Raw genomic sequence first — 12,284 nt, 5'->3', positions numbered from 1 at the left:
ACTTTATTGTTTTGTTGTTTGATTTATTTTCTCATTCATTCCAGTTTGCCTTACACAAAACACAAATTGGCTCTAATTTTACTTTGTCTCTTACTGGGAAGGAAGTCTCGCCTTATCATGGGTGCTGGCAAAGTTTCTAGGCTCACACAGAGTGTCCAGATAAAATGTCATACACATTATCTTTCTGCCTCAGTGACTTCAGGCATGTCCCATCCTCCTCAGTTAACTGCCCACAGCCTTGGCCTACTTTTGAAACTAATAAAGCAGGACACTTCCCTGCTACAAAAATCTCTATTCTATCCACTGTGTGTACCTTTTATTCTCTGAGAACTTGTCAGTTATGAAGACTTATTTAATGACCATTGTCATCCTTCTGATCCTGGTTCATAAGACTTCAGGTAACACGAGCTACTCTCAAAGGTTCTGGGGTCTTGTATATGGTTTGTAATTTTGGTGACCTAGTGTCAGACAGCTTAGGGTGTTAAGTCCAAGTTCATGTAATACCAGAGACAATACCAGTCTTACTGGCTTTGTACTGCTATGTTTAACTCAAGGATTTTGTGCTCCTGGGTGGTATAATGGTGGAGAAAATTGGGCATGGAGTATATTAAGATAGCATTGTCATTGAGATGAGCGTTTGGGATGTGGGTTAGGTGTGAGGAATTGAGTCCAAGGTGAGAAATTATAAGATCAATCAAGAGGTTACTTTGGAGATTGGAAAGTAGATTGTGTTGCACAGAGGATAGGACCTTTTGGTTGGAGTGATGGTAGAAAAATAAATAATGATTAATTGGAAGTGAGGGATTGTATCTGATGCAATGCACATGAACTTGGGCAAACTCCAGGAGATGGTGAGGGACAGGGAGGCCTGGTGTGCTGCAGTCCATGGGATCACAAAGAGTTGGACATGACTGGGTGACTGAACAACAACAATTAAGCTGGGCTGATGGTTTGAGATAGGTTGGGTTGGAAATTATATTTGTGATTTAATGGATCTTTCAGTGAAGTTGGGTGAAGCTGGGAGTAGACGGTGTTTCTATGTGGGCTGATTGTTGAGTTGAAGCTAGATATTGGTGTTGGTAGACGTATTAAGTGTTGCGTTTGTTGAGTTGGTCAATGTTGTGTTTGTCTTCAGAATGGGGTTAAGGATAAATATAGAGCTGGGGTTTGGAGTTAGTTTTTTTTTTTTTTTTTTTTACCAGTGTTTGTTTCAAGGAGGATAAATGTAAGGTTGATATGGATAGAGTTTGCATTAGTCTGGGGTATGGGCTGGGTGGATTTGATGGAGAATCCATGAGTTGATTACAGCTGGGCTGTTACTAAAATATCAGTCATTGAGCTCTGGATTAAATGTATTCAATGTTACTTTGCTGCTGCTGCTGCTAAGTCGCTTCAGTCGTGTCCAACTCTGTGCGACTCCATAGACGGCAGCCCACCAGTCTCCCCCGTCCCTGGGATTCTCCAGGCAAGAACACTGGAGTGGGTTGCCATTTCCTTCTCCAATGCATGAAAGTAAAAAGTGAAAGTGAAGTTTCTCAATCGTGTCCAACTCTTAGCAACCCCATGGACTGCAGCCTACCAGGCTCCTCCGTCCATGGGATTTTCCAGGCAAGAGTACTGGAGTGGCGTGCCATTGCCTTCTCCACAATGTTACTTTACCATTCAAAATCTTCCCTGACTGTGAGTCTCATTAACCATAAATAGACGTCTAGGTAGGAGAAGGCAGTGCAAGTAAATAAAACAAGGAATCTCTGATGTTTCCAGATTCCTTCAAGCCTCAACATGTCAAGTAGCCCCTCCCTTCACACACACACACACACACACACACACCAGTTTACAACAAAAACATAGGAGAAGCTTTAACTATTCTAAGACTGTTGGAATAGTTAGACAACCAAGATTGTTACCTATTTCTTGGGCTTGAGCTCAGAATGACTATGTTTAGACTTTTCCTTCCCCTCTTGCTACATCTCCTACTCCAACATTTCTTCTTTACCACCCCTTTCTTTTTCTCTCCATCCTCCAACTCCCTATTCCTTGATATATTTTACCTTTTTCCTTGAGGTATACTTGTTCCCGTGCTTAGTACATTGAAATAGTAATGGCCATTGCACGTGGGTTTACAAATAAAAGGAAGGCAGAGCTTTATTCATCAAGAATTATAAAGAATTATTTCCTTAATGATTAATATGAAATTGAAAGTCATCCAGTCATGTCAGACTCTTTGCAACCCCACGGACCCATGGAATTCTCTAGGCCAGAATACTGGAGTGGATAGCCTTTCCCTTCTCCAGGGGATCTTCCCAACCCAGGGATCGAACCCAGTCTCCTGCATTCCAGGCAGATTCTTTACCAGCTGAGCCACAATGGAAGCCCAAGAACACTGGAGTGGGTAGCCTATTTCTCCAGGGGATCTTCGCAACCCAGGAATTGAACCTGGGCCTCCTGCATTGCAGGCAGATTCTTTACCAACTGTGCTATCAGGGAAGCCCAATGATTAATATATCCATCTGGAATAATTCATCCCTAGGAACTATTTTAAACAATCTACTTCAATAAGAAAATTGAAACCTACTTGATCTACTTGAAACCCAAGTGAATGAATGAGTGAGTGAAAGTTGCTCAGTGATGCCCAACTCTTTGCGACCCCAGGGACCAGGCTCCTCTGTCCATGGAATTTTTCAGACAAGAATACTGGAGTAGGTTGTCATTTCTCCAGGGGATCTTCCCGATCTAGGGATCGAACCCGCACCACTTGTGTCTCCTGCATTGGCAGGCAGGTTCTTTACTATTAATGCTGATGCCCTGTAAATGTCAATTAGGTCCAACTGGTCCAATGTATTGTTTAATGCTTGTGTTTCCGTATTAATTTCCTATCTTAATGATCTGTCCATTGTTGTGAGTGGGGTGAAAACAACACTCAAACACCCAGACTCACATACTTACTATGAGAAAAAAAAAAAAAAGAAAAAATTATAAAAACAGGAATCAAAAAAAAAAAAAGAGCTCCATTCTAAACACAGCCTGTCCCCAACTCCTTAACTAGCCCTTCCTCATAAGTCCATTGTCTGTCTGTGAGTCTTGTTCTGTTTTGTAAGTTCATTTGTATTTATTTTTTTAAATTCCATGTATAAATAAACAAGGACCTTGACTAGTTTTATTCACATATGAAATAAATTAGGATGTGACTAAACAGTCAGATTGTTTATTACTCAGAACAAGTCTTAAAGGTGCTATTATTATCTAAATAGTGGATAATTGTGGTTTGATTTCAATAAGGAAACCCCCTTGTTTCTTGGTTACATTATTTGTATGTAATAAGTTGGGAGATGACTCGAGGTAATTATTGATATTATAAGGATTACAAAGCACATATACATGAATATATGTGTATCCATCCATTATTGACCTAGTTTTGTGATATATATATATATATATCCATAATTAACAAATATAAATACAACTGAAAAAAAGACCTATTATATAACACATGGTTCTCCATTCAATGTTAAGTGGCAGCTTGGATGGTTGTGAGGTTTGAAGGAGAATGGATACACATATATATATGGCCAAGTCCCTTCACTGTTCACATGAAACTATTACAACATTGTTAATTGGCTATACCCTAGTATAAAATAAAAAGTTCAAAAAAGAAAAAAGAATGGAGCAATCAAGCCAAAACAAAGCCCTAAGTGTAAATGAATACTAAAAACTAGACTTGCAAAAATACAAAATCCAAAAACATGGGAAAAAATGCAATATGACTAAAGAGTACTGTAAAAAAATAATTTTATTTAAAAATAAAATGCTTTTTAAAGAAAGGAATAATAAAGGGAGAACTACATTAGAACAATATGAGAAAGAAAAATATATATATATATTTATATATAGAGAGAGTGGTAGTGAGAATATCTTCCTAAGTCCTCCCTTGAAGTCTCCACGCAGTGAGCACCAGCCAGTCTGCCTAGTCAGGAAGCCTTCCAATATTTCTAGGAAGGTCTCTGGGCCTGCTGTGAACACTGTGGAGTCAGCTCCTACTCAGATCTGGCCTTACTCCAGCTTGTTCTTACTTCCAGTGCCCACAATTGCCCTTAAAGTCCACGATCTTAAGCTAATGAAGTGTTAGTTGCTCAGTCGTGTCCAACCCTTTGCAATCCCATGGACTGTAGCCCGCCAAGCTCCTCTGTCTATGGGATTCTCCAGGCAAGAATACTAGAGTGGGTTGCCATGCCCTTCTCCAGGGTACCTTCCTGACCCAGGGATCGAACCCAGGTCTCCTGCATGGCAGGCAGATTCTTTACCATCTGACCCCACTGGGAAGCCCTTTTTTTTTAAAGCTAATGGTGGATGGGGGATTTAATCCACTGCACCTGCTGCTGCAGGAGTGAATTCCCTTCCTCTTCTTCGGTCACACAGCCCCTGGTGCTCTGCTTTGGTTCTGGTCCTGTCTCTGCTTTTAGGCCGCCATCTGATGTCTGTTCCCTGCCCAGACAAGAGGGTTCACTCATTTGGGCTGGAGAGAGGGAGGGATACGACTGTCACATGGGGATGTATAGGGGAGTGCCCGCAGAGGCAGAGTCCTGCAAAATGTTGCTACAGTCTGAGGCAGGCCATGCACTCTCCCAGAGGTATTGGCTTTGGGTCGTGGGTCCCTAGGAAGAACCAAGCTGCATAGGCTCCTGGAAAGGTGTGGGCAGTAACATGTGCCTTCTCATGGCTTGGTGGCAGCTGCTACCTCCGGGTCAGGGCCACAGTGGCAGCCTTTCGTTTGCTGCCTCAGGCACTCTACCTGGCTTTGGCAGTGGCCTGTCTGCTTGCATTCTCTGGGAATAGAAACTGTAGTTGCATCTATTTACACTTCTGGCACTCCTGCTACTTTGGCACTGGCTTTGAACAGGAGTGTCTACTTCTGGTGTTGGCAGTCCATAGCCATTGCTCATCCCACCTCTGGGATTCACAAAGGCAGCTTTCTGCAATTTGTGAGTGCAGGGAGCTAGAGGGTCCCCGTGGCAATCATCTCTTGCCTCTCTGGGAGGCCCATACTTTTGCTTGGACTCCTTCCACTGTGTCATACTAGCCCCCTCAGAGTATCTTCATGACAGTCAACCTTGGTCCTCTCCCTGGGATCTGACCCCTGAAGCACAAGCCTCAGCACCCAGCCCCCACTCACCATGGTGAACATGCAAGCTGCTTCCTGGCTGGGAAGTGCTGTTTGGCAGCTATCTCTGTGGTGAATTCTCTCTGTTTTGCCTTCCAGGCACCTGTTGCGGTGTTCTCCTTTGAGGTTTTGAAGGGTTCTCCCCCATCCCCACTGATGAGGGAGTTTCTGAGTGTGTGGATACTTTTCCTCCTTCATGACTACCTCCTGGGGGCACAAGTCCCCATTCTGAAATCCTTTGTCTCTTTTTTCCATCTCTATCTTTTGCCCTACTTCATTCTGAGGAATTGGCTTGCCTTTTTGGAAGTCTAGGGAAATTATGAACAATGTGAAAAGGCAGAAAGATACAAAATAATAGCAAAAGAAAAACCAACAAAGATGAAGCAGGTCATACAGGTCAATAGCAGAAAAACAAGCAACCCAATCAAAAAGCAGACAGAAAAGGACACTACATAATGATCAAAGGATCACTCCAAGAAGAAGATATACCAATTATACACCCAACATAGGAGCACCACAATATGTAAGGCAAATGCTAACAAGTATGAAAGGGGAAATTAACAATAAAAGAATAATAGTGGGAGATTTTAATACCCCACTCACACCTATGGATAGATCAACTAAACAGAAAATTGGCAAGGAAACACAAACTTTAAATGATAAAATGGACCGGTTAGACCTAATTGATATCTATAGGACATTTCACCCCAAAACAATGAATTTCACCTTTTTCTCAAGTGCACACAGAAGTGCACACATCTTCTCTAGGATAGATCACATCCTGGGCCATAAATCTAGCCTTGGTAAATTAAAAAAAAAAATTGAAATCATTCCAAGCATCTTTTCTGATCACAGTGCAGTAAGGTTAGATGTCAATTACAGGAAAAAAGCTATTAAAAATTCCAACATATGGAGGCTAAACAACACGCTTCTGAATAACCAACAAATCACAGAAGAAATCAAAAAAGAAACCAAAATACGCATAGAAATGAATGAAAATGAAAACACAACAACCCAAAACCTATGGGACACTGTAAAAGCAGTGCTAAGGGGTAGGTTCATAGCAATACAGGCTTACATCAAGAAACAAGAAAAAAGTCAAATAAATAACCTAACTCTACATCTAAAGCAAAATGACTTCCCTGGTGGCTCAGACGGTAAAACGTCTGTCTACAATGTGGGAGACCCGGGTCTGATCCCTGGGTCGGGAAGATCCACTGGAGAAGGAAATGGCAATCCACACCAGTACTATTGCCTGGAAAATCCCACGGACAGAGGAGCCTGGTAGGTTACAGTCCATGGGGTCGCAAAAAGTCGGACACGACTGAGTGACTTCACTTACTTACTTACACCTAAAGCAACTAGAAAAGGAAGAAATGAAGAACTCCATAGCTAGTAAAGGAAAGAAATTATAAAAATTAGGGCAGAAATAAATGCAAAAGAAACAAAAGAGACCATAGCAAAAATAAACAAAGCTAAAAGCTGGTTCTTTGAGAAGATAAATAAACTTGACAAACCATTAGCCAGACTCATCAAGAAAGAAAGGGAGAAGAATCAAATCAACAAAATTAGAAATGAAAATGGAGAAATCACAACAGACAACACAGAAATACAAAGGCTCATAAGAGACTACTATCAGCAACTATATGCCAATAAAACGGACAATTTGGAAGAAATGGACAAATTCTTAGAAAAGTATAACTTTCCAAAACTGAACCACGAAGAAATAGAAAATCTTAACAGACTCATCACAAGCAGGGAACTCTAAACTGTAATCAGAAGTCTTTCACCAAACAAAAGCCTGGAACCAGATGGCTTCATAGCTGAATTCTACCAAAAATTTAGAGAAGAGCTAACAGCTATCCTACTCAAACTCTTCCAGAAAATTGCAGAGGAAGGTAAACTTCCAAACTCATTCTGTGAGGCCACCATCACCCTAATACCAAAACCAGACAAAGATGCCACAAAAAAAGAAAACTATAGGCCAATATCACTGATGAACACAGATGCAAAAATCCTTAACAAAATCCTAGCAAACAGAATCTAACAACATATTAAAAAGATCATACATCATGCCCAAGTGGGCTTTATCCCAGGGATGCAAGGATTCTTTAATATCCAGAAATCAGTCAATGTAATACACCACATTAATAAATTGAAAGATAAAAACCATATGATATCTCAATCGATGCAGAGAAAGCCTTTGACAAAATTCAACATCCATTTATGATAAAAACCCTCCAGAAAGCAGGAATAGAAGGAACGTACCTTAACATAATGAAAGCTATATATGACAAACCCACAGCAAACATTATCCTCAATGGTGAAAAATTGAAAGACAGGATGCTCACTCTCACCACTACTATTCAACATAGTTTTGGAAGTTTTCACCACAGCAATCAGAGAAGAAAAAGAGATAAAATGAATACAGATTGGAAAAGAAGAAGTAAAACTCTCACTGTTTGCAGATGACATGATCCTCTACATAGAAACCCTAAAGACTCCACCAGAAAATTAATCAATGAATTAATAGAGCTAATCAATGAATATAGTAAAGTTGCAGGATATGAAATTAACACTCAGAAATCACTTGCATTCCTATACACTGACAATGAGAAAACAGAAAGAGAAATTAAGGAAACAATTCCATTCACCATTGCCAGGAAAAGAATAAAATACATAGGAATAAATCTACCTAAAGAAACAAAAGACCTATATATAGAAAACTATAAAACACTGATGAAAGAAATCAAAGAGGACACAAATAGATGGAGGAATATACCATGTTCATGGATTGGAAGAATCAATATAGTGAAAATGAGTATACTACCTAAAGCAATCTATAGATTCAATGCAATCCCTATCAAGCTACCAACAATATTTTTTACAGAACTAGAACAAATAATTTCACAATTTGTATGGAAATACAAAAAATCTCAAATAGCCAAAGATTTTGAGAAAGAAGAATGGACCTGGCGGAATCAACCTGCCTGACTTCAGGCTACACTACAAAACTACAGTCATCAAGACAGTATGGTACTGGCACAAAGACAGAAATATAGATCAATGGAACAAAATAGAAAGCCCAGAGATAAATCCATGCACCTATGGACACCTTATCTTTGACAAAGGAGGCAAGAATATACAATGGAAAAAAGGCAATATCTTTAACAAGTGGTGCTGGGAAAACTGGTCAACCACTTGTAAAAGAATGAAACTAGAACACTTCTACCACCATACACAAAAGTAAATTCAAAATGGATTAAAGATCTAAATGTAAGACCAGAAACTATAAAACTCCTAGAGGAAAACATAGGCAAAACACTCTCTGACATAAATCACAGCAGGATCCTCTATGACCCACCTCCCAGAATAATGGAAATAAAAGCAAAAATAAACAAATGGGACCTAATTAAACTTAAAAGCTTTTGCACAACAAAGGAAACTCTAAGCAAGGTGAAAAGACAGCCTTCAGAATGGGAGAAAATAATAGCAAACGAAGCAACTGACGAAGAATTAATTTCAAAAATATACAAGCAGCTCATGAAACTCAATACCAGAAAAATAAACGACCCAATCAAAAGATGGGCCAAGAACTAAACAAACATTTCTTCAAAGAAGACATACAGATGGCTAACACACATGAAAAGATGCTCAACATCACTCATTATCAGAGAAATGCAAATCAAAACCACAATGAGGTACCATCTCATGCCGGTCAGAATGGCTGCTATCCAAAAGTCTACAAACAATAAATGTTGGAGAGGGTGTGGAGAAAAGGGAACCTTCTTACACTGTTGGTGGGAATGCAAACTAGTACAGCCACTATGGAGAACAGTATGGAGATTCCTTAAAAAACTGGAAATAGAACTGCCATATGACCCAGCAATCCCACTGCTGGGCATACACCCTGAGGAAACCAGAATTGAAAGAGACATGTGTACCCGCAATGTTCGTTGCAGCACTGTTTACAATAGCCAGGACACGGAAGCAACCTAGATGTCCATTGGCAGATGAATGGATAAGAAAGCTGTGGTACATATACACAACAGAATATTGCTCAGCCATTAAAAAGAATACATTTGAATCCATTCTAATGAGGTGGATGAAATTGGAGCCTATTATGCAGAGTAAAGTAAGTCAGAATGAAAAACATCAATACAGCATACTAATGCATATATATGGAATTTAGAAAGATGGTAATGATGACCCTATATGCGAGACAGCAGAAGAGACACAAATGTATAGAACAGTCTTTCGGACTCTGTGGGAGAAAGTGAGGATGGGATGATTTGAGAGAACAGCATTGAAACATGTATATTATCATATGTGGAACAGATCACCAGTCAGGTTCAATGCATGAAACAGGGTGCTCAGGGCTGGTGCACTGGGATGACCCTGAGGGATGGGGTGGGGAGGGAGGTGGGAGGAGGGTTCAGGATGGGAACACATGTATACCCATGGTTGATTCATGTCAATGTATGGCAAAACGCACTACAATATTGTAAAGTAATTAGCCTCCAATTAAAATAAATAAATTAAAAAAAAGAAAGTAAGAAAAAGCAGAGAGAAGACCTAAACAGACATTTATCCAAAAAAGACATACAGATGGCTAGCTAACAGACATGTGAAAAGATGCTCAATATCCCTACTTATTATAGAAATGGAAATCAAAACTACAATGAGATATCACCTCACGCCCGTCAGAATGGCTGCTATCAAAAACCTACAAACAATAAATGCTGGAGAGGGTGTGGACAAGAGGGAACTCTCTTGCTGTGTTGGTGGGAATGTAAACTGATACAGCCACTATGGAGAACTGTATGGAGATTCCTTTAAAAATTAAGAATAAAAATATCGTATGACTGAACAACCCACTACTGGGCATATAACCTGAGGTAAACATAATCAAAAAAGACACATGGACTCCAATGTACATTGTACCACTATTTACAATAGCCAGGACACGGAAGCAACCTAGATGTCCACTGACAGATGAATGGATAAGAAAGCTATGGTGCATATATACAATGGAATATTACTCAGACATAAAAAGGGACGCCTTGAGTCAGTTCTAATGAGGTGGATGAAACTAGAGCCTATTATACAGAGTGAAGTAAGTGAGAAAGAGAAAAATTAATATCATACATGAATGCATATACACAGAATCTAGGAAAATGGTACTGGTAACATATTTGCAGGCCAGCAAAGGAGATGCAGACATAAAAACAGACTTGGGGGCACAGTGGGAGGAGAAGGTGGGATGAATTTAGAGAGTATCATTGAAGCATATACATTACCAGATGTGAAATAGATAGCCATTGGGAATTTGCTGTATGATACTCGGAACTCAAATCTGATGTTCTGTGACAACCTAGAGAGATGGAATGGGGTAGGAGGTGGGAGGGAGGTTCAAGAGGGAGGGGACTCATGTATACCTAAGGCTGATTCATGTTGATGTATAGCAGACACTGAAACAATATTGTAAAGCAATTATCCTCCAATTAAAAAAATAAAGTAATAAAATTGCAAGAAAAAAATAACAATAGAAACAACAACAAAACCTAAAGTTTGTTTCCCTTTTAGTAAGTGCCAGACAGCATTCTAAGCATTTTAAAATATTAACTCATTCAATAATCACAAAACTTCAAGAAGTAGCTTACTATTATTGACATTATAGAGCTGAAAGCAATAGATAGACAGAGAGACAAAGTTACTTATTCAAAAACCAAGGTGTAGCAAATAACAGAGCCTGGAATTGAATCCAGATGATGTCTATTATAGCTCCTATGTCCTTAACATTTTATGTCTTGTTATCATGGTTGTATAGCGATTAACCATAGTCATATCTTTCTCAGGAAGCATGAAGAATTTACCAAGAAGACAGACGATGGAGAAAGAAAAGAAATGTGAGAATAACGAAGGATTCTGCAGAAAGAAATGCAAAGCCGAAGAAGTTGAACTGCGCTACTGTTTAAGTGGCAAAATGTGCTGTATAAGTACATATTCAACCCTAATTACTTATCTAGAAAAGGAAACTGTTCACATGAAACATTTCCATACCACCTCAAGTCAACATGTTTACTGAAGATTATCAACTTTGCCCCTTTTGAAAACCTTCCTGTCAAAATGTCAAATTTTTTTCATTATAAAATTTCATCCCAGCCTCCTCTGTCTGTCTTTTATCCTATGAAGATTCATGATTCGAGGAGGAAAGCTGGGTTGGAACCATAGAATTTACTAAAATGCTCCAGTCAAAAAAGCAAAGAAAATGATGTGATAGTTCAGTAGATGTAGAGTACAGAGGATGGGAATTTATATCTTGCTTGCTTACCACAGAGTGTGAAAAAGGCATGAGCAAGCACGTCATGAAATCGGGTATCTAGATGGCCACTAAAAAGGGTGTCAATACTCATTAACTATCAAGTCAATTAAACCGTCAGTGACATGTTACTTCAGTTCAGTTCAGTCGCTCGTCGTGTCCAACTCTTTGCGACCCCATGAATCACAGCACGCCAGGCCCCTCTGTCCATCACCAACTCCCGGAGTTCACCCAAACTCATGTGCATTGAGTCGGTGATGCCATCCAGCCATCTCATCCTCTGTCATCCCCTTCTTCTCCTGCCCCCAATCCCTCCCAGCATCAGGGTCTTTTCCAATGAGTCAACTCTTTGCATGAGGTGGCCAAAGTATTGGAGTTTCAGCCTCAGCATCAGTCCTTCCAATGAACACCCAGGACTGGTCTCCTTTAGGATGGACTGTTTGGATCTCTTTACAGTCCAAGGGACTCATAAGAGTCTTCGCCAGCACCACAGTTCAAAAGCATCAATTCCTCAGTGCTCAGCTTTCTTCACAGTCCAACTCTCACATCCATACATGACCACTGGAAAAACAATAGCCTTGACTAGACAGACCTTTGTTGGCAAAGTAATATCTCTGCTTTTTAATATGCTGTCTAGGTTGGGCATAACTTTCCTTCCAAGGAGCAAGCGTCTTTTAATTTCATGGCTGCAATCACCATCTGCAGTGATTTTGGAGCCCAGAAAAATAAAGTCTGACACTGTTTCCACTCTTTCCCCATCTATTTGCCATTAAGTGATGGCACCAGATGCCATGATCTTCATTT

General features: G+C 39.9%; 1 protein-coding gene across 1 annotated transcript; it reads left to right on the top strand.

The window, feature by feature from the left end:
- Window positions 1–255: 255 nt before the first annotated feature.
- LOC100296742 (beta-defensin 29) lies at window positions 256–11,322 on the top strand. The gene is made up of 2 exons (XM_002692281.5): window positions 256–398; window positions 11,017–11,322. The coding sequence occupies exons 1-2, from the start codon at window positions 341–343 to the stop codon at window positions 11,244–11,246; spliced, it is 288 nt and encodes a 95-aa protein (XP_002692327.1). The 5' UTR covers window positions 256–340; the 3' UTR covers window positions 11,247–11,322.
- The last annotated feature ends 962 nt before the right edge of the window (window positions 11,323–12,284 follow it).

The sequence above is a fragment of the Bos taurus genome, chromosome 13 (assembly GCF_002263795.3).
Source record: "Bos taurus isolate L1 Dominette 01449 registration number 42190680 breed Hereford chromosome 13, ARS-UCD2.0, whole genome shotgun sequence".
Taxonomy (NCBI): domain Eukaryota; kingdom Metazoa; phylum Chordata; class Mammalia; order Artiodactyla; family Bovidae; genus Bos; species Bos taurus.
The sequence above is the reverse complement of the archived record's forward strand: the minus strand, read 5'-3'. Positions and strand labels throughout refer to the sequence as shown.